Source organism: Syngnathoides biaculeatus, chromosome 21, assembly GCF_019802595.1.
Source record: "Syngnathoides biaculeatus isolate LvHL_M chromosome 21, ASM1980259v1, whole genome shotgun sequence".
In the NCBI taxonomy this organism is placed as follows: Eukaryota; Metazoa; Chordata; class Actinopteri; order Syngnathiformes; family Syngnathidae; genus Syngnathoides; species Syngnathoides biaculeatus.
The window spans coordinates 3,088,106-3,107,086 of record NC_084660.1 but is presented as its reverse complement, the minus strand read 5'-3'; the positions used below and the strand labels follow the sequence as shown (position 1 = coordinate 3,107,086).

Below are 18,981 nucleotides of genomic sequence, written 5' to 3'. Positions count from 1 at the left end.
TTGAGCACTTGCACGGGTCGGCTCTTTGGCCTCACAATCGCGACGATTCAGCTTTTTTTGGTTTTCCGCCGGAAAAATGCTCGAATAGCTTTCCATGGTCCTGAAGTCCTCCACCTCCACTCTTCACTCCAGCGCACAAAACAAGACCAGACGTCACAAGAGCTGAAGTTTATTGATTTTTTTTTTTTTTTTTTATGGTCATCATCACATGTCGATTGTTCTCGTTCATACATCAAGTCTGGTCTGCGGTCGTCTACTATCGGGTTTTGCCACGCAAAAAGTAAACATGAAATAAGTACACTTTGTGCATTTCCAAGCAGATGTGGGCAGGAGCGGGTTCCATTTACAAAAGTAACATCCATCCGTCCGTTTACTGAGCCGCTTATCCTCACGAGGGTCGCAGCAGCGCCGGACCCGCATCCCAGCTGTCACCGGGTAAGAGGTGAACCGGTCGCCGGGCCAAACGCAGGGCACACGGAGACAGACGACAGTCGCACTCACGATCTCGCCTACGGGCAATTTAGCGTGTGTCCACTGAATGTTGCATGTTTTTGGGATGTGGACGGAAACCGGAGTGCCACTCAGGTACCGAGAGAACATGCAAATGCCACGCAGCCGGGGCCGGGATTTGAACCCCCGGTCCTCAGAGCTATGAGGCAGAGGCTCCGCCATGCCGCCCGATATAATATGGTCTGATGTGGTCTAATCTTATCTGGTCCTACACCCGTCTAGTCAGGATTGTTCTGGTCTGTCGTTTTCGGTCCTTGTCCGTTTTTCTGGTTTGTTGTAGTCTCGGTCAACCTGGCCTGTAATGCAGTCTGCTTTGTTCTAGGTTAGTCCAGTATTTCTTTGTTTGGCGTAGACTTTCTTAGTCCAGTATGTCGTCTAGTCTAGTCTAGACCCGTTGTCGTCTGTTTGTCCCAGTCAAATCTCATCTGATCTCTACTCGTCTGGTCTGGATTGTTTCCATCTCGCCTTGGTGACTACACGAATCACTTTTAGTTTGTTCTGTCAGAGTCCAGTGTCAATTATTCTCGTCTGTCCTGATCTCATCTAATTTGGTGTGTTGTGACCCAGTCCGGAGTTTTCTAGTCTAGCCGGCTTTCATTATAAAGCTCAATCCGACATCGGCGTCTTGTTGGGTGACGGCTGGGGTCAATCAAGCGGGACAAAACTGCGGCGAATCACTTGTCAGTTGCAGGTTGCATAATATTGATCAAAAGCGGGGGCTGATCCAGGAGCGGGTTCAGTGGGCACCAGAATCTGTGGCAACCAGAGTACGACCGGCACCTAAAACTGGAGAGGAAACAAAGACCGCCCGTCAAGGCGAGGCCAAAGGAATCGCGCGACGTCCTGAGGAAGTCTCACCACAAGACTTCTTGCGGTAGTACAGGAAACCTCCCAGGGACAGGACCAACCCCAAGGTCAGTCCGGATGCCCCGATCACCAACTTGTTCCTCTCGGCCTCGGGGAGGGATGGATCTGCCCGGAGCGGCGAGAGAGACACAAAAACCACACTCAGACGATTGGCCCCCGTGACGTCATTTGTTGGCTCAAGGTCCACATTCCCCAAACCGAGCAAGTGGCAGAAGAAGCGACTTCTCGCCGCCGTCCCGTTTGCGTGCGCTACTTACCTCTTGTGAGGTCAAGCGGCTCGGAAAACGGACAGACGGACGTCCCGGTGTCGCGCCAGCGCGGGATTCGACGGGCGCGGAGCGATTGAGACGAGAGAGTAAGATGGGGAAGCGGAGAGAAGGCGCGAGACGAGTGAGGAAGAGAGACGGGTAGGACGGGGCTGAAGCCAGGCCGGAATTACCCCAGTCAGCGCGCAGGGGTTCCTCCAGGCTGACGTGTTCCACCATGCACGTGATCTTCTCTCCGGACCTTGGACACAAGCGTCACTTTGGGTGACGGATCGGATCCCGAGCCGGAGCCGGAGCCGGATCCGGATTGGACTCACTTGGGCGTGTAGACCAGGTGAGAGTGGACCTGGTAGTACCAGTCGCCGTCGGGCATCTCCTCGGTGGACGTCACCCCGGACGTGGCTTTCTCTCCGTCCCTCAGCCAGGTGACGCGGACGCACTTGGGGTAGAAGTCGTACACGATGCACGCCAGCGCTGCGGAGTGGCGGCCGTTGGCGGGGGGCGACGCCTGCTGAACTCTGACGCGAGGCTTGACTGCAAACGCATCACACGCGTCGAATCGCGTCATCGTCCGTGCAAACGCGTTTCATCGCCTGCTCTGTTCCAGTCTGGACTCTGTTCCGGTCACGGTATGCAAAAAGTATTTCACTCTCAACGTGAAGACGCTTCGTCTTCAAGAAAAGTATTTGTCGATTTAGCTCGTGTCGTCTGTGTATAGAAAAGAATGAATTTCATGCTTGGGCGTTCGAGCGAACTCGCGGATTTCATGCGTTTTCCGGAAAGGTTCCGCCTTTCCAGATGCAATGTATAAATTATGAACACACACACACACACACACTCTCATGTAGATATGATAGAAATGTTTCTCTTTTGATGAACCTGTTTTTGTACCTGACTTGTTCAGTGCAGTTTCATAGTGGATCTCAATGTTGTGTTTGCAAACGGCTTCCTTTCGGGCTTTCAGGGCGGCCAACACGTCCTCGTTGTTGTTGAAGTAGTCGGCCTGCTTGATTCCAAACTTTGTGTAGCCGACGAACTTCCCCAAAGTGCTGGTGAAGCGCAGAAGCTCCAGTTTGTTGTAGACGTATGACAAGATGTACTCGATGTCATTCAGGTCAGTCGAGTTGAACACACACGAGTTATCCGTATGAAACGGGAAGCCATCTATCCATGAAAATGAGCCCATTATTCATTTCACTCACACACACACGCATAATCTAGTCGTCACGCGTGTGCACATACATTACATTTACAGTTATATATATATATAGGATGTCCGGAGTCACATCAAGTATATCTTATGCACTTATGCCATACGTCTCTATGCGGAATATATATTTGCAGCGTTACGGGAGAACTTGTCCATTATTGGCGGAAACTCCTTCTTGGTCACGTCTGGTTATGTTTTTCAGAAAATGTGTCGCTCAGAATTAATCACAATTTAATCATCACATTCAAACTCATGTTGGGAAAAAATATGTATTTATGCACACATACACATAGACTGTACATATATAGTTTCATACAGTAAATATGCAGTTAACGTTTTTATGCTGTTGTATTTGCGTGGTCTATTACATTGTAGTAAATATGTAGTTGAATGTATATTCAAGTACCTGCCGTGTAGAAGGTGAGGAAGAGGAGGCAGACGACCCGGGCAAAAGAAGCCATGTTCAGAAGTCCACAAAAAAGTGAATAGATGAGGAAGTGACTCCTCAAAAAAAAAAAAAAAGAGAGAGAAGTGGCTGGTCACGTGACCTGCATCACTTGTTGCCAGGCAGACGAGTCAGCCAACCTGAGCAAAAACAAGTGGGAAGTCCTGGGAACTTTGGGTCCCGTTCCAAGGAATCCACTAAGAATATTTCGAATTTGTTCTAAACCATGAAGACGTCTGGAAGAAAGAAGCATGACAAAAATAAGAGGAAGATCTTTTTCTTTATTGCCATCTGAGAGTAGCTAAAAAGTTTGCAAACAAGCAGGCGGAATCACTGGTGAGCGGAACGCCAAGTGAACCCCCCCGCAAAGTGCAACGGTTTTTGTGGCTTTTTACGGTATACGTACTCAATTCCGCAAGCCAGTTTATGGCAGGTTAGGTTGGTACTTTGTTTCGATGTACATTTTGGGATATCAATTTCCATCCATCATCCACCATAGACAGGGGTTCACTGTTGTATTTATTTAAGCAGGCAAAAAAAAAAAAAAAAAAAAGCGACGGCATCATCATCAGCGGCGGTCAGCCGATCAGCTGCAGTTGTTTCCTTTGATGAGGAAGAACGTTCCGGCAGCCACGCCGACGAGTCCCGCCGTCAGTCCGAGTGCGCAGAAGATGGTGGGTCCGGGTCCGGTCCGTTTCACATTCACCTCTGGAAGCGGGAATTTACGGTTAGCGTTTGGGATTCGTGCTGAGGACGCTGACAGCGGCCTGCTACATTTTCAAGGGAAGGGGAAGGGAAAGGGGCGGGGGGGGGGGGGGGGGTAAATTGGGAAATGCATCGCCGCCTTGAGGTGCGAGTTGAATTCGTCCTTTGACTTTGCTGATAAAACGCTCCAATCTCAAATCATCTTTGGCCACTGAAATGGAAAGTGATGCTATTCATTTCTTCCAGGCCCTGCGCCCCTAAACCTTTTTTTATTTACATACATAACAAAACTAAAACTGCACTGGACGGTATTGTCGTGTATAAAAACACAACATTTTGCACGCCACATAACCTGCAAGCACATGACACTAGCTAGCTAAATCCGAACGTTAATTAGCCTCAAAGTCGCAGTGCAATATCATCAGCGGAGTGAATAAAAAAAGTTGCAGAGACCTATGTAGAAAGACAAGATGACAATTTGGTCGTGTATGGAAAAGATGACGCGCTCTGGCCACCTTTAACCCACCACAACAATGTTGGTTTGTTTGTTTTGGAGGGGAAAGCTGGAGCAGATGACAGAGGACCGGAACAAGTGTTCTGAGTTATGAGGATGGGAACTGAACAAATCCAACTGGTATCTCAAGGCCACCACTGGATGCTCCCCATTAAAAATGAAGGTAGCCTCCAATTTTCCGTTCTTTCTAGCTTGCGAGCCTCGCCGTTCTCACCCCAGGAGCCAGAGCGCGGCTGCTCCAGCGCCGGGTGTTCCACCACGCAGGAGTAGATGTCCCCCTGGGCGGGGACGTAGTCCAGTCGGAACGTCTGGTGGAAAGTACCGTCATCGTCCGGGTAGGGGGCGCAGGAGCCGCGGCCCGGGGCCGCCGCGTCCCCGCCGTTCTTGGCCCAGCGGACTTTGACGGGCGCCGGATAGAAGCCGCTGACGTGGCAGACGAGCGTGTTTTTCTCTCCCGCCAGCTCTTCGTCTCTCGGGTAGACCACGGGATGAGCGGGACGATCTGAAAAGACCAACGGAGGGCGGTCAAGGTGAGTCGGAGTAATCGTGTTTTTCCGCCTATTTCTCTATGTTTGTGCACCGACATATTTGAACGTCTTTGAGAATGTGCGACGGCGTGCCAGAAACACACGTCACGCTCTCGCGTGAAAAGGGGTTTGGTTCCGTTGCAGTACCATATCGTCGCGGTTGATCGCTCAGCGCCCGCCGGGTGACGTTGAGGTTTACTCTGCACGTCACGACGGCGCTCTCAGCCACCTGATAAGTGCCTTTTTCAACGCTCATGTGCTCCACAAAGTTGGGCTGAGGCTCCACGATCCTCTTGGCGCTGAAGTCCGCATACCAGACGTCCTCGCCGTCCAGAGCGTTGAACACTTCGGCGTCCGTGTCGGAGCAGCCGATAACACTTATGTCTGTGTGGTAATCTGAGATTGGACACATATACAGTACTGTCATGAATTCACAGTACCTAAAACCAAAAAAAAAACCAAACTGTGTGTGTTATATTGTTGCCTGTACGATGGTGCCTTAAGATTTGAAAAACTCGAATTCCAAATTTCAAGATTGGCGATGCCATCTGACTTTTTTTTCTGATTTGTGAGTGCTGACTTGGGATGCAAATGCAGAATGGCAGCATTGAACTCCATCCGTCCGTTTTCTCAGCCGCTTATCCTCACAAGGGTCGCGAGGAGCGCCGGCGCAAATCCCAACCGTCGTCGGGCGTAACGCCCCGAACCGGTTGCCAGCCAATCGCAGTGGCGAAAGGAGACGAAGCTGGGATTTGAACCCCGGTCCTCAGAACTGTGAGGCAGACGCTTTACAAGCTGCGCCACTGGGCCGACAAGAAAAAAAAACCTGGCAGAAAATTTACGAGCGTTGTAAAAAGACCACAAAAAGGAAGGAGAGTCCTGCCTGCCTGCCTGCCTGTACTCCCCGAGTTTTGCCGCTAGGGGGACTTCGTGCGAATGACGCGCAGGTCATCCGGCAATTTTGAGGTAAATTATTAAGATTTTTTTTTCCCTCTCTCTCTCTGCTTTGACTGTACTTCCCGTACTTAAGTACATTGACTACAGTATCCGAAAATGACTTTTGACACTGAAACACAGCAAATACAGATACTTCAAGTAACTTTGAAAAGTTATATGTACTTCTCAAATAGTACTTTCAGGCACGTACCTTGACAATAAATTTCAGCGGCGCTGCTGCCGAGGAAGAGGACGAGGAAGTAGAGCGCCTTCATCTCGTCGGACTGGAGGTTTCCGCTCCTCCTGTCACCGAAAGGCAGCCGCTCAATGGCACCAGCTGACCCCGGGCCAATCCCGGTGCAGAGAATTACACGTGTCATCAGTGTCCGGGCAAGCCCATTTCCAAGTTAAGTTTGGGAGCCAGAATGGGGGGACAACTAACAATGGAGACCTTTTTTTTTTTTTTCACTTCACTTTATTTCACAGTAGGAAAAAAAAAAAAATCACGTCCTTTTACGTCAGCTGCTACGACGGTAACCGAGCGCGCGCACACACGAGCGCATTGTCGGCTCAGTGGATTTGCAGACAGGTGAGCCTGAGGGTCGGCGCCACCCTGGTCAGGAAATCCCTTTTGCCACGGCGTAACCTTTTGACCTCTGAAACAAACAACCGAGCTGATCACTTTGGCAACACATTGATCGATTGTGTTTGCTTCCTTCTCCGTGTGTATCTGTCCATCTGTGTTGGTGAGCGTGTTTACGTCCATGTCTGTTGTTTGTTTTTTTTTTTTTTGTGTGCGTGCCTCACCTTCTTTGGTCCGGCTTTCTATGCTGCAGGTGAGAAACAACTCGTTGACGCCGTGCACGCACGCCAACAGGAAGTCAAGGAGCCCGTCGTCGCACGCCTGCGAGGAGGAAGCGGGAAGCGTCTCGGTGACCAGCGGCCACTCGCAGCCATTCAAGTGGGCGTTGGGGCACGGCGGGGTTCGATCTGACCTGGCTCCGCCCCAGAGGGTACACTTGGATCTGGCCTCTGGCCTTCAGTGCTCTTTGAAGCCCCTCCCACTGGGGAGAGCTCAGGGCCAGCAGCTGGCGGACGAGCGCCCCCGCAAAGTGCACGTGGGCCTCGCCTGTGCCGTCCTCCAGGACCAACCTGACAGCCGGCGTCGTCATTATCAGAGTGAGCGGTCGCCGGTCATGTGACGACACTTACTTGGCGGTGCAGTCAAAGACCGCTGAGGACGAGAGACACCGACGACTGCAAGCTGACTGGGAGGGAGAGAGGTACGATGGGAAAATCGACTTCACGGTCCTTCGAAGCCAAAGTCTTGGCCGTGTTCACATTTCCAACAGGCAACAAAAGAACGAGCCCCCGAGTGTGCGATTGTGTTTGTACCTGCGTGTACACGCTCCCACACTCAAAGCACTTCCACCACAGCTGCATGAAGAGGAAACGCACCACGTGACCTTTGACTCGGCCCACGGTGCAGCCGTCCTGCGTCCACCGGGCCAGGTGCATGACGGGAGCAGGCGGGGGCTCCTCTGACCTGCTTAATAAGTTGGAGTGACGCTCGTGTGTGTGTGTGTGTGTGTGTGCGAGTGCGCGCAGGCGACTCGGGAGGTTCGACGCTTGCCGCTACCTTTCGTCCCGAACCCGCATCACCGCCACCCAGCTTACGGCGATGTTACTGCAATACACGCGTCCTGACCTGGAAAACACACACGGCGTGGCGGCGGCGTCCGGCGCGGGCGTGTCAACATCTCTCTTGAGGGTGCGCGTGTCACCTGGACACCCTCCTGCGGAAGGCGGACAACAGCAGTGTGTTGCCCGGCAACAGGCCTGGCGGGTACGTCTTCCGGTTGAAGTTCAAGAAGACGTGGAGGCTCCTCCCGCTCCGATCGCACACCGTGAGACGCACACCTACGCGCCGCGCGCTCACTGTTGGCGGATTGCTTGCTTTTGTCCGACGCGCGCGAGAGCGACTGACCGACGTTAACGTGTCCAGCGTCCCTCGTCCTGTCGTTCAGGTTGATCCGGTCCGAGACGGAACCTTGAAAACTCACTACATCTCCGCTGCATGCACACGCGCACAAAGAGAAAGTTGATGGGTCGATGTCGCCGTCACGGCGACGGCGACATCGTGACGCGGCCAGCGGCGTCCACCTGCCGTCCAGGACTTCCGACACGGTGAGCGGCGCCGCCCGCAAGCCCCGCGCGAGGTGGAGGGGCCGCGTCAGCGTGTGGAAGGCCCAGTCCGGGCGCACTCGCAGCGTGACGTCCCGACTCCCCCGAGGACCCGAGGCCCCCTCCAGAGCGCTGCCGTCCTGTCGGACGGCGAGACGGGAGAGTAAGTCGACGGGAGGGAGCGGTGCCGCCGTCGTCATCGTGGCGTACGTACGCTCGTGCCGCTCGCCACCAGTCTGTAGAAGCATCCGGGCTGCAGGAGGGGAAACCATCGCGCCGACGCACCCGAACACACCACGGTCACCTGCGCGCGCGCGCGCGCGCACGTCTCCTTGTTAATGGTCAGCCTAACGTGTGTGTGTGCGCGCGCGCAATGTGCGAAGGCTTTTTCGACCTCTCACCTTTTTTTCGCTGCCTCCCTCAAAGTCTTTCAACTGGCCGTTCTCGGGGTCCCGCCCCCAGATGGCCACCGGCCCCATGGCGGCCGCTGCGACGGAGAAAGACGCCTCCTCGTCCTCCTGCCACGTCACGCCGTTCTTCTGCTCCACCCTGAGGACCAGCGAGACGCAGCCGGTCGCGGTACCCGAGGAAGACGAAGGCTCCGGGTCCCCGTCCTCTCGTCTTCTCTTCCTCGCCGTAGCTTCCTTCTCCTCTGCCCCTGACTCCGCCTCTTTGTGACGCAGGTGGGTCTCCATGGCACCGGACGGACTCAAAATGTGTATGCTCTTCTGGGAGAACTGGAGGTAGACTCTGTTGTTTACACACACACACACACAGTCAGGGACCATGGAAGTCCAGCCTTTGTGTAGGTTCTGCGTAGGTGTGCGTGCACCTGCAGTGCTTATGTGTGATGAACTTGTGCTGATCCAAGTGTCGGTAGGACGGGAAATTTGATTGGAGGAATCGCTCCATTACCATCGTGAACTGCAGGATACACACGAGACAACCTGAGCGCACACACACGCAGGAAGGATTTAGTACACGTCGGGCTTGCTCTCAAACAGTGTGCGCGTGCACCGATCCACGCCGTATCGAAGGCCGCTCGATGGCCTCCCGCCGCTTCCCGGTCGGTTTCCGTGACGACGCAAGCGATGGCTCCCGCGCGGTCTCTCAGCTGCAGCGTATGAGGGGAGGCGCGCGACGGCAGCTCCAGCACGCCCACGAGCATCAGGGGGCGCCGCCTGCGGGGCGGCGTGCGGTCAAGATGGGGTAAATCCAAACGATTCAATTTGTATTTTAATTTTGGCCCACATTATCCAGGGCTCAAGATTTACCCGGGCGAGTCTCCCGGCTGGAGCCCGGAGACCGACGTCAACGTCTTACTCGACCAGGCCAGGGCGGCGTTCATCTCCGCTCGGGTCAGAGCGCCTCCACCGGGCGGGAGTAGTGAGCGGAGAGACGTGTCTGCCCAACAATCCTCCTGGAGGGATTTGTGGAGTTCTGACAGGCTGATGTACTGATGCTGCTCTGAGTCACTGACGTACTGGAGAGTGAAATCCGCAGTTCACAGAGTGCGTGTAAAAACACCCCCACAAAAAAAACAAAACATTGAATCTTCTTAAAACACTTCCATCCATTTTCTTTGCCGCTTATCCTCACGAGGGTCGCGGGAAGTGCCGCAGCCTATCCCGGCCGTCAACGGTCGCCAGCCAATCGCAGGGCACATGGAGACAAACGGCCGCACTCACAATCACACCGACGGGGCAATTTCGAGCGTCCGATGAATGTTGCGTGTTTTTGGGATGTGGGAGGAACATGCAAACTCCACGCAAGCGGGGCCGGGATCGAACCCGGGTCCTCAGAACTGTGAGGCCGACGCTTTAGCAGCTGATCCGCCCTTTTAAAACACTTTTGAAATGTATTTCAACAACAACAACAACAACAAAATGTTTGTATGAAATGAGTTGAAAAGTGTGCACCGTATTGATAAGTACCCAACTAGGTGGCAGGTCTGGAGTTTCATGTTTGGACTTTTGGCACAATCTAATCAATATTTCATAATATAATCACATTTGAATGTCTTTTTTTTTTTTTTTTTGGTATCAGAATGGTGCTCATACTTAATAGGCACCGGTGTAGAAAAGGATTGCTAGTGAGCTAGTTTTATTTATGTGGCAGGACACGGAGGGTCTACCAGAGTCAGCGGACAATTGTGAGTCTCATCCAACATCTCGGCGTAGATGTCCCGCCTGCGGCGTTGTCCCGGCCCGAACGCAACCTCCATCAGCGTCCAGGACAACACGCACGTGCATTGCGGCGACGGACTGGGGAGCAGGCTGCCACGGGACGACGCGCGAGTTAGCACGTGAGCGCACCCGAGAAACCTCCCTTCCGGCCTTTACCTGCGTCGAAGCCGGGAGCACAGATGGCACGTCCACAGGTACCGGGACACGTCCGGGTTCCTCTCCACCAGTAACCGCTGCAGCACGCCGTCGTCGGGGCAGTTGCGGTCGGGCGCCGAGCGCGAGTTCAAGACCGCGCTGAACTTTGTCACCCTCACAGTGGAGCGCAAGCAGGTGCAAAGCGTACCGGCAGGAGAGTCGGGACACGGCCGGTGCAGGAGGTGGACGTGATGGAGCTGAATTGGGGGGCGTGGTGGATCCCGAAATTAGGGCCAACGTGGAAAGTCCCGAGAACTTGAACACAAAGCCTGGCGGACGGGATCTCACCACCACCGAGTCGCCGACTCGCAGCTTCCTCTTGAGGTCGGGCTGATAGGCCAGACACAGTCCCAGCTTCCCGTCCATCACGTACAGGCCCGCCCCCCCGCTCACCACCTCTGTGACCGTTCCCTACCACGGGGGGGGGGGGCGGCGTTGAGGAGAAGCTTCCGGAAAGTATCGCTACGGCGTCCCACCTGGTAATTGATGACTCTGGACCGCTTGAGCCTGTCGCGTCTCTCGGGCTGCGACTCGGTCGACGGCAGGGTCTCCGGCGCCGGCGTGCGGCACTGATCGTGCGTCTTGCGCATTTCGGAGTGTTCGGTTGCACACAGGACGTTTTTCCCTCCCCACGGTTGCAGGACGCACACGCGCAACGCTGTCACGCGCACGCTCTCGCCGACGGACATGCACTGTGCCCACCACAGGCTGCCGCTGTTCTACGCACGTTACAAACGCCATTCAAAAAGGCAACGATGACAGTCCAGGGGTGTGCTCGAGTGTACCTTGACCAGGACCGGTAGTGTCCGGGTGTCGTCCGACAACGTAAAGAAGAAGAAGGCGGTTCCCGAGATGACCAGCAGGGGGCAGACCGATGCCACCTGGCCGCAGACGGACAGACGCCGTCCTGGCACCCTGGCAGACAGACAAGAGTTAAGACAACCAAAAGTATTTGCCAAAACAAAACACCCTCGTGTCCTCACACTTCCAGAAGGATTTTTTTTCAAAATCAAATCACCGGCCAACCCTTTCAGTTCAAGTGGAACGTTTGTTCCGAATGGCGCGAATGGCGACAAACCTGTCGTGGACGAAGGCCGCCGCTTCTTTGACGGCCAAAGGATCGCCGGCCAGCCCCTGCACAGAACCAGGACACAGCAGAACTGGAGAACCGATCACCTCCGTGAAGCCTCCCACTTCCGGCTGCGCTCGCCCAGGGGCACTGTGGGGGACGTAGTGCCAGTGGGGCAGGAAAACCAGACGGCCCATCCACAGAGGCGAGGGGGACACAACCTAGACACGGGCAGGCGTCGTTTCCGAAGCGGTAAAGTAAACGCACGCACGCACGCACGGATGGATGCGCTTGCTCAGTCGGGCTGCTCGTTTCTCACCTCGCACGCGACGCTCCCGCTGGCGTCCGTCAGCGTCCACTCTCCCTCACGGCCGTGCGTCAGGCGGCCGATCAGCAGGAGGTGCGCCCGGGGCGGTGCCCGTCGCCCCGCCGGCGTCCCCGCCCGCTCCTGATCGGTGCTCCGCGACAGGTCACTGACGCACGGCAGCCGCTGGTGAGCCAGAAGCTCGGAGACGCACACCGGCCTGCTGACCGGACGGCGAAGGTCAGCAACCACGACGGCGGCGGGGTCGGCCACGGCGCAGCGTACCTGTAGCTGAGGGGCAGCGTGCGTGTGCCGGACATCTTCCCTCGTATCCTCTTGAGCACACTCGCGCTCAGCTGAGACGCACCATCGTCCGCTGCAAATCATCGTGAGTTCCAAATCACGCGACGTTCGATCATTTAAATGAATGGAAATAATCAAATTGAATGTGAAGACTTCAACGTTCTGCATTCGGATTTCATGTGCCGCCAACCACAGAATCGCTCTCATAAATCCATCCGTCGCCTGAGCTGCTTATCCTCACAAGAGTCGCGGGAGCGGCGGAGCCTATCTTATGCCTATCTTCGGGCAAGAGGCGGGGTACACCTTGAACTGGTTGCCAGTCAATTGTCCTTGTTTTTTTTTTTTTTTTGCGGTTAATTGGTACCACAACCACCCGTGAAAAGTGAAAAACCGAGTGGTTATGTTTACATGGGTCCTAGAATTATTTTTTATTTATTAAAAACCTAACCACCCTGCAACAGGGTACCATTTTTATTGCAGCACATACATAGTTAACATTTTTTTGCAGGGGTGGTGGTGGTGGTGGTGGTGGCGGCAAAAAAACAAAAACAAAAGCACTGAAGGCGCAAAAAGTGTTAGAGCGAAGTAAAGCGGGAACCCTGAATGCCTCACCAGGGTCGCAGGTGCCCTGCGGTTTATCTCAGTGGACTTTGCCCGGAGCCCCAATTCGATTACATATCCGCGTACTGTATACGTACATATTTAGACATATCGGGACGTGTGTACAAAAGCTGATTGGTATGCAGCGACGATTCACCTGTCTGACCGCGGGGGCCGGGGCCAGACATCAGTGGCCACACGTACTCTCTGACGAAGGGGAGTAGCCCTTCTAACCATTTGGCCTCCTGCGAACAGCATAAAAGCATAAAAGGAAGTTTTGCACTTGAGAATGAATTTTTCACTCAGTATTTAAAAAAAAAAAACAAAAAAACCCATAATAATAATCATGTATATGTTGTACGTCTGTTGTATTGTCACACAAAATACCATGCGAGCGCTCTGAGGGCTTAAATGGATCACCATGGCACTGTTGTGGTTGTCTTACGAGACCTTTTTGGTTCCGTAGGTTCATGCAAGACAATCGATAACGACGCCATCTTTTGTGTCAGAGAACGCAAGGTGATCGGTGACGTTTTTATCTATCGTTAATTGATCCCATTGGTCTAAGGACTGCGGTGACGTCTTTGGGAAGCTATCCATTGAGCCTGAGTTTCGGCGGGGGCTCGAGTCATCATCCATCGATTGCCCCAAAAGACTCCATTCGTGGTTCTTGATGGGATGACTTGTAGAGTCGGGATTATATTTTCCACGTCAACCCTCAAGATGGCGCTACCCTATGTTACTTGTCTTCACGGACTGATGAAGCCTGCTCGGATGAGAGTCCAATTATTTCTGCGACAGCTATAACAGTCTAGTTACGATCGAGTCAGAACGAAACGACCGACGGCAAATTCTTCTTTTTAAACGTTGAGTCTTTGTGATACTGACCGCTTCGTTCTGCACATTAAACTCATCTCGGAAATGCTGCTGGGCGTCCATGTCCCCCACTTTCCCCTCCCAAACTGTACATTTGTAGATCTAAACAAAATAAAATAAAAAGCGCGCCGTGAGTCTTCTGCGGAATAAATAGAGCACTTCCTGGAGGGCTACGGCGGCCGCTGAGGCTCAAATGTAACGCGTCTCTTATCCTCACAAGGATCGCGGGAGTGATGGAGCGTACCCAGCTATATTCAGGGAGAAGGCAGGGTGGACCCTTAACTGGTTGTCAGCCAATCGAAAGGGCAGACGTAAATGTAAAAATGTAATAATCACCAAAAATATATATTTTTTAAGTTATTTTCCTTTTAATTAATCGTAGAAACAACAACACAATTTCAAGTATCCATGCAAAAAAAAAAAAACGATTTACTACATAGAAATACATTTTTACTTTCCTATTTTTGTAGGGTTAGGCAAAAACAATGGCGTATTACATTACAGATTAGTGGCGTTGATTTGTTTGGCTAGAATGTGTCTAAACGGTGGTAAATCTGGATTGAATTTAATCAAGACGCTTTGTTTCTGCTTTTGTATTGTGGTATAGTTGCGTATTTCTTCCAGTTTGCGTGCCGTGAATCCAACAAAGTCTTTGTTTACAGATGCAGTGAAAACTCTCCCAGTGCAAACATTTCGATCGGCCATTTTACTCAACGAAACAAGGTCATGTGACCTCTGACGCCACGCATTGACGGGGTCGCCTCTGACCAATCGCACGTCAGTATTCGCGACCCCGCCCCGCGTCAACGACGTAGCCAAGCAAAAATGCGCATTGGCCGAAGCCCCGCCCAGAGTTCCGCCTTCCGCCCCGCCTCTCCGATTTGGAAGAAACGACGTTGGGGGCGTGTTCTGGGGGCGGGAGCGGTCCTCGGCTCGACCCAGTTTGAAAGTGAACGGACGGTCCAGTCTCCGCTCCAGCCACTAGACGTCAACAATAAGTCGACTTGTCAACAAGAAAGAAAGAAAAAAGACGGAAAGAAGGGGCAAAAAAAAAAAAGGAAAACACCCCCGAACAAAAGCCCCGGTCCTGAGTGTTCCTTCAGCCTGTCGCCGGCCCTCCGAACGAGTGAGTACAGCCGGCCATCTTGTATGGGACGCGGGGTTTACCGAAGCAGGGGGACCGCTCGGCCAAAGGAAGGCCGTAAAATGCTGCCCCCAATGGGGCCCCAAGTGTCACGCTGCTCCTGCCGTTTTTCGTGCTTATCCCGCGGCGACTCTCCGAGCCGCGTTGCTATGACCCGAGTAACGCCCATTTTGAGGCATCCTTAGGTGCCAGGAAATAGTCTACGCCGCCCCGTGCCCTGCGCACGTCTCCAGAGCGTAGCCGCAGCCCCCGTCGTTGGTAATGCGTAGCGGTGTGGCACTGGGGAGCCGAGTTCCATTGCGGACACATATAGGGCGCACGTCTAAGAAACGTGGAGTGGAAGAACCGTATTGTAATTTCCGGGCGTCTTTGTGCTCCAAAAACGACCCCGTTGTGGCGACGTCTTGTAGGGGGGGATGGGAGGCTTCGCTCCGCAGAGGGCGGGAAGCAAATGGTGGCTCATTGTTCTGGTAGCCAGGCTAAGCTAACCATTGCTAGCTGTTACCCCCACATCCAGCCATCCCCCCCCCTCCCCTCCCCTGACGTTTCTCCTTTTCCTCCCGCCGCCGCGTGCGGCCCCGAGCGGCTCGCGTGGTCGCCGTAGCCCACCCCCACCTCTCTCCCGCAGACACATCCCGGGCCCCGTCGCGTTGTGCTCCCGGAGATCCCCGACTGAGAAAATGGATCCCCATCGCTTCTTTGTTAGTGGCCAGAGGATGGGCCGTTATTTGGAGCCACGAGTGGAGCGTTCACTTGACTCGTGTTTGGAAGTCAAGAGCAAGTCCAATAAATAAAAAAAAAAAAAAATGTGTTTGTGTATATATATATATATATATATATATATATATATATATTCCTTGCTACTATTACTAGCTTTTTTATATCATGGAAAAATCACACATGCTTGTTTTGAATGAGACTAGGCTTTTTTTTTTTGGTTCAGCTTTTGAAGGTTTGTATTATTATTATTATTTTTTTTTTTTGCATAAAGAAATGTGCTCTGTAATTGGCCAGTGACCAGTCCAGGGTCAATGGGTTGGATGGGGCTCGAATATGTAAAAGTCATTTTTCCGTGAAAATAACTTCAAACTCAATTCATTTAGTGACCAGGCCCTAATCAGAAATACTAGTATGGATAAATAAATTGTAGGAGGATGAATTTTGGGTTTTGGTAGTGATTACAGTCTTTGTCGCAAAACTGAAAGTATCCATAACATAGCTGGCAAAAATTGATGCATTCCTTACGGCAAAATGGTTTAATCTGGTGGAAAATATATATGTTTTTTTAAAAAAAAAAAAAAAAGTCAATTGTTAGTACCTGCTTACTCTTGACACAACACATGAAATGGAGCTGTTTATCGCACGTGAAAAGAAAGACATGTTAAACGGTCCCTCCGTTTAATTCGCTCCGTTTGTAATATGGGCAGTCCCGGGATAGATGTCGAACCTCTGTGTCGCAGGCCGCCATCATGATGCGAAAGGACGTGAACAAGCCCAAGGGGAAGACGTCGGCGTACGCCTTCTTCGTGCAGACGTGTCGAGAGGAGCACCGCAAGAAGAACCCAGAGCAGTCAGTCAACTTCGCCGAGTTTTCCAAGAAGTGCTCAGAGCGATGGAAGGTGAGGTCCGCCATCGAAGGGAGCGCGAGGGCTGGGAGTCTGTCGGCGGAGGTGAACATTTGTCTCTCGACAGGGTTTGTCTCCCGGTGACAAGAAGTGCTTCGAGGACATGGCCAAGGCCGACAAAGTGCGCTACAATAGGGAGATGCGAGACTACGTCCCACCCAAAGGCTTTGGAAAGAGGGGCCGCAAGAGGAAAGACCCCAACGCACCAAAACGGCCCCCGTAAGCGCAATCCCGCCGAGGGTTTCAATGCGTCCCTTTTCCTCCGCACGGGGGCGGCGACTTTCTCGAGCTAACGCGCGTCTCGTAGGTCCGCGTTCTTCGTGTTCTGCAGCGAGTACCGTCCAAGCGTGAAGCAGCAGTACCCCGGCCTCTCCATAGGCGACTGCGCTAAAAAGCTGGGCGAGATGTGGAGCAAGTTGTCACAGTCCGACAAGCTTCCGTACGAGGAGAAGGCGCAGAAACTCCGGGAGAAATATGACCGGGTGAGAAAACACAAACACACGTACGACTACACAATACATACGCTCCTGCATCGCGTCTCCGCGTAGCTAATGCATATTGCTTATCGGTTTGTGCGCCGGGGCGGATGTTTGCCTTTTTTTGCCCACCTTTTTACACATTGTGGCCCCAAAGAAGAAAGTTTTTTTTTTTTTTTTTTTTTTAATCAAGGCTGGTCCAGCTGAAAGAAAAACGTTTACCATGGAAACAAAACTTAACATCATAAAAAAGATGGGAAAAAGGAGTAACACCAATGAACAACGGGCAAGGGTGTTTGGCTTGGGCTTCAGTCGGTAGACCGTGGCGATTATTATTAAGGACAAAGCCCATATTTTAGCGCGCATGAACATTTTGCCCCGATGACAGATACAGTGTTCACGAAGCAACATCTTTTGTGTAGGGGGGAAAAAAACCAAAGCAACGTTTTTCAGTCGTTACCAAGATGGAAACATTAATTGCGTTATGGCTGGAGGATGAGAATCAACGTAGGCTTAATATCAGCCTCACCGTTCATTAAGGGAAAACTTTGAAAGAGCAGAGAGGGGAAGAACGCTGAGGAGGAATTTACCGCTAGCGAGGGTTCCCCGCACATGCTTCCTTAGCAGTAGCGAAGCACAGCCTCCCCTTCTTTGCCACTCACGTCTTGCAGTAAAGGTAATTTTGTACGGCGTCTTGTTTTATTTGATTTTTTTTTTTTTTATATATACAAAGTACCCCCATCCACCCATTTCCTGAGCCGCTTATCCTCACGAGGGTCGCTGGAGCCAATCTCAGCTGTCACCGTACATTTTGACTTTAGCGGTGGAATCCGACGTACGTGGAAATTTAAGTTTTATGTCAACGGCGTAGGAAGGGCTCTCCTTTGTAGACCGAGGACTCTCTCTCGCTCTCTTTTTTTTTTTATTCAAACTTGGTGAAAATGAAGTCAATGTGTCTGAAATAATGAAGATTGAAACGGTATAATTCTCTGGATGCACTTTATGTCACACATTGCCAGATAGAACAATTTAACTTTGGTTCGGTTTGGCATTTTGTCGGTCACTTTGGGGTTCTCGTAGTTAGCCTAAGGGCCCCAAAAAGATTACAGTAGATTTTAATAACTTATACAGTGGGGAAAATTGCAAAATCCATACATTGTCTATACATTTTTTTTTTTTTTTCTTGTTCTGATACGTCTATCCACTATGTGTGTTTTATTATATTTGAAATATGTCGCATGCTTTTGTAGAGTCTTGTCTCGCTCACCGCTTCCCAGTGATTGCAGGTAGGTTCCGGAATGTTTGAACACGAGTTGACGGTCACCTGTCCTTGCAGGATATGGTGGCATATCGAGGCGGCGCCTCATACGCGAGGAACCCCGGGTCGTCCGCTCAGGGCGGCGAGGAAGAGGAAGACGAGGAGGGCGAGGAAGATGATGAAGAGGATGATGATGATGAGTAGGGACCCGCTTTTGGATGTGTGCGCGTGCGCGTGTGAATGAGCGTGAAAGAGAGGAGGGGTTTCGTCAAATTTCAAACATTTTGCGTTTTGTTAGACACCGCGTCTCCAAGCTGCTGATTGGCTTACGAAGTGGCAGGGGTGGAGTTTCGCGAGAAGCTCGGTTACAGCCAATCAGAGGCACTCGTGTTGCCGCGGTGACAGCCCCCCCCCCACACACACACACACACCCGCACCCCTATCGGGCTGATGCCTTTTTAAAAAAATTCATTACTTGAGTTCTCAAAGCACCTTGCTTCCTGTGTGGTGGGTCCCAGATGTGACATTAATGACTGCGTGTGCGTGTGCGCGATGAGGTCCAAAGTGGACGATAATAGAACCCCCCCCCCCCAACCCTCACTGTTGCCATGGTTACCCTTACACCAGCCCCCTCCCCTCAGCCATGCTTACTTGTATGTTGCCATGGAGACCCTGGACTCTTCATTGTCATTTTATTTTTTTGTTATTTTTATTTTTTTCTTTTGTTCACAGTCAACGTAGAAACAACTTTTATAATAAAACGAGAGGGAAAACGCACACA

The 18,981-nt window shown here is 52.2% G+C and overlaps 4 protein-coding genes and 1 long non-coding RNA gene across 6 annotated transcripts; 2 read left to right on the top strand and 3 right to left on the bottom strand.

Moving 5' to 3' along the window:
- Positions 1-157: 157 nt before the first annotated feature.
- On the bottom strand, positions 158-3,370 carry LOC133494480 (SLA class II histocompatibility antigen, DQ haplotype C beta chain-like). Of its 2 annotated transcripts, none has more exons than XM_061808372.1 (6): positions 3,260-3,357; positions 2,535-2,807; positions 1,961-2,177; positions 1,817-1,884; positions 1,372-1,482; positions 158-1,296 (listed from the first exon to the last, which is right to left on the bottom strand). In XM_061808372.1, exons 1-6 carry the CDS (start codon positions 3,312-3,314, stop codon positions 1,247-1,249), a joined length of 774 nt encoding a protein of 257 aa, XP_061664356.1. In that variant the 5' UTR covers positions 3,315-3,357; the 3' UTR covers positions 158-1,246. The 2 variants fall into 2 exon arrangements, with proteins under 2 accessions (XP_061664356.1, XP_061664357.1); XM_061808373.1 differs by having other exon boundaries at positions 159-1,296; positions 1,369-1,482; positions 3,260-3,370.
- Positions 3,371-3,545: 175 nt separating this feature from the next.
- On the bottom strand, positions 3,546-6,360 carry LOC133494481 (H-2 class II histocompatibility antigen, A-U alpha chain-like). The gene is made up of 4 exons (XM_061808374.1): positions 6,192-6,360; positions 5,192-5,440; positions 4,732-5,019; positions 3,546-4,006 (listed from the first exon to the last, which is right to left on the bottom strand). Exons 1-4 carry the CDS (start codon positions 6,358-6,360, stop codon positions 3,885-3,887), a joined length of 828 nt encoding a protein of 275 aa, XP_061664358.1. The 3' UTR covers positions 3,546-3,884.
- Positions 4,937-6,321, top strand: LOC133494482 (uncharacterized). Its single transcript, XR_009793306.1, has 3 exons — positions 4,937-5,047; positions 5,679-6,010; positions 6,184-6,321. It is a non-coding gene; the product is annotated as an uncharacterized LOC133494482 (long non-coding RNA).
- A 133-nt stretch (positions 6,361-6,493) lies between the features above and the next one.
- ctc1 (CTS telomere maintenance complex component 1) lies at positions 6,494-13,933 on the bottom strand. Its single transcript, XM_061809255.1, has 25 exons — positions 13,710-13,933; positions 12,979-13,066; positions 12,204-12,294; positions 11,934-12,141; positions 11,624-11,835; positions 11,331-11,460; positions 11,022-11,264; positions 10,834-10,956; positions 10,507-10,742; positions 10,299-10,440; positions 9,764-9,787; positions 9,439-9,647; positions 9,182-9,345; positions 8,997-9,111; positions 8,566-8,914; positions 8,379-8,468; positions 8,144-8,304; positions 7,968-8,053; positions 7,765-7,900; positions 7,620-7,688; positions 7,376-7,529; positions 7,193-7,248; positions 6,976-7,132; positions 6,627-6,884; positions 6,494-6,505 (listed from the first exon to the last, which is right to left on the bottom strand). Exons 1-25 carry the CDS (start codon positions 13,758-13,760, stop codon positions 6,494-6,496), a joined length of 3,564 nt encoding a protein of 1,187 aa, XP_061665239.1. The 5' UTR covers positions 13,761-13,933.
- Positions 13,934-14,596: 663 nt separating this feature from the next.
- LOC133494775 (high mobility group protein B2-like) lies at positions 14,597-18,977 on the top strand. Its single transcript, XM_061808926.1, has 5 exons — positions 14,597-14,823; positions 16,302-16,460; positions 16,534-16,685; positions 16,774-16,948; positions 18,279-18,977. The coding sequence occupies exons 2-5, from the start codon at positions 16,311-16,313 to the stop codon at positions 18,402-18,404; spliced, it is 603 nt and encodes a 200-aa protein (XP_061664910.1). The 5' UTR covers positions 14,597-14,823; positions 16,302-16,310; the 3' UTR covers positions 18,405-18,977.
- Positions 18,978-18,981: the final 4 nt, after the last annotated feature.

Excerpts from the sequence above, each read along its gene's own strand:
- LOC133494480 (XM_061808373.1), bottom strand. The coding sequence starts at position 3,314 with ATGGCTTCTTTTGCCCGGGTCGTCTGCCTCCTCTTCCTCACCTTCTAC. Across the intron at positions 2,808-3,259 it reads CCTCACCTTCTACACGGCAG|ATGGCTTCCCGTTTCATACG; the intron begins GTACTTGAATAT and ends TTTCATGGATAG. Across the intron at positions 1,297-1,368 it reads CTACCGCAAGAAGTCTTGTG|TTTTAGGTGCCGGTCGTACT; the intron begins GTGAGACTTCCT and ends TTTCCTCTCCAG.
- LOC133494481 (XM_061808374.1), bottom strand. The coding sequence starts at position 6,360 with ATGACACGTGTAATTCTCTGCACCGGGATTGGCCCGGGGTCAGCTGGT. Across the intron at positions 5,020-5,191 it reads CGATCAACCGCGACGATATG|ATCGTCCCGCTCATCCCGTG; the intron begins GTACTGCAACGG and ends TGGTCTTTTCAG. Across the intron at positions 4,007-4,731 it reads GCCGCGCTCTGGCTCCTGGG|AGGTGAATGTGAAACGGACC; the intron begins GTGAGAACGGCG and ends TCCCGCTTCCAG.
- ctc1 (XM_061809255.1), bottom strand. The coding sequence starts at position 13,760 with ATGGACGCCCAGCAGCATTTCCGAGATGAGTTTAATGTGCAGAACGAA. Across the intron at positions 10,743-10,833 it reads GAGTCGGCGACTCGGTGGTG|CTCCATCACGTCCACCTCCT; the intron begins GTGAGATCCCGT and ends CCCCCAATTCAG. Across the intron at positions 8,305-8,378 it reads TGGTGGCGAGCGGCACGAGC|GACGGCAGCGCTCTGGAGGG; the intron begins GTACGTACGCCA and ends GCCGTCCGACAG.
- LOC133494775 (XM_061808926.1), top strand. The coding sequence starts at position 16,311 with ATGATGCGAAAGGACGTGAACAAGCCCAAGGGGAAGACGTCGGCGTAC. Across the intron at positions 16,686-16,773 it reads AACGCACCAAAACGGCCCCC|GTCCGCGTTCTTCGTGTTCT; the intron begins GTAAGCGCAATC and ends CGCGTCTCGTAG. Across the intron at positions 16,949-18,278 it reads TCCGGGAGAAATATGACCGG|GATATGGTGGCATATCGAGG; the intron begins GTGAGAAAACAC and ends CTGTCCTTGCAG.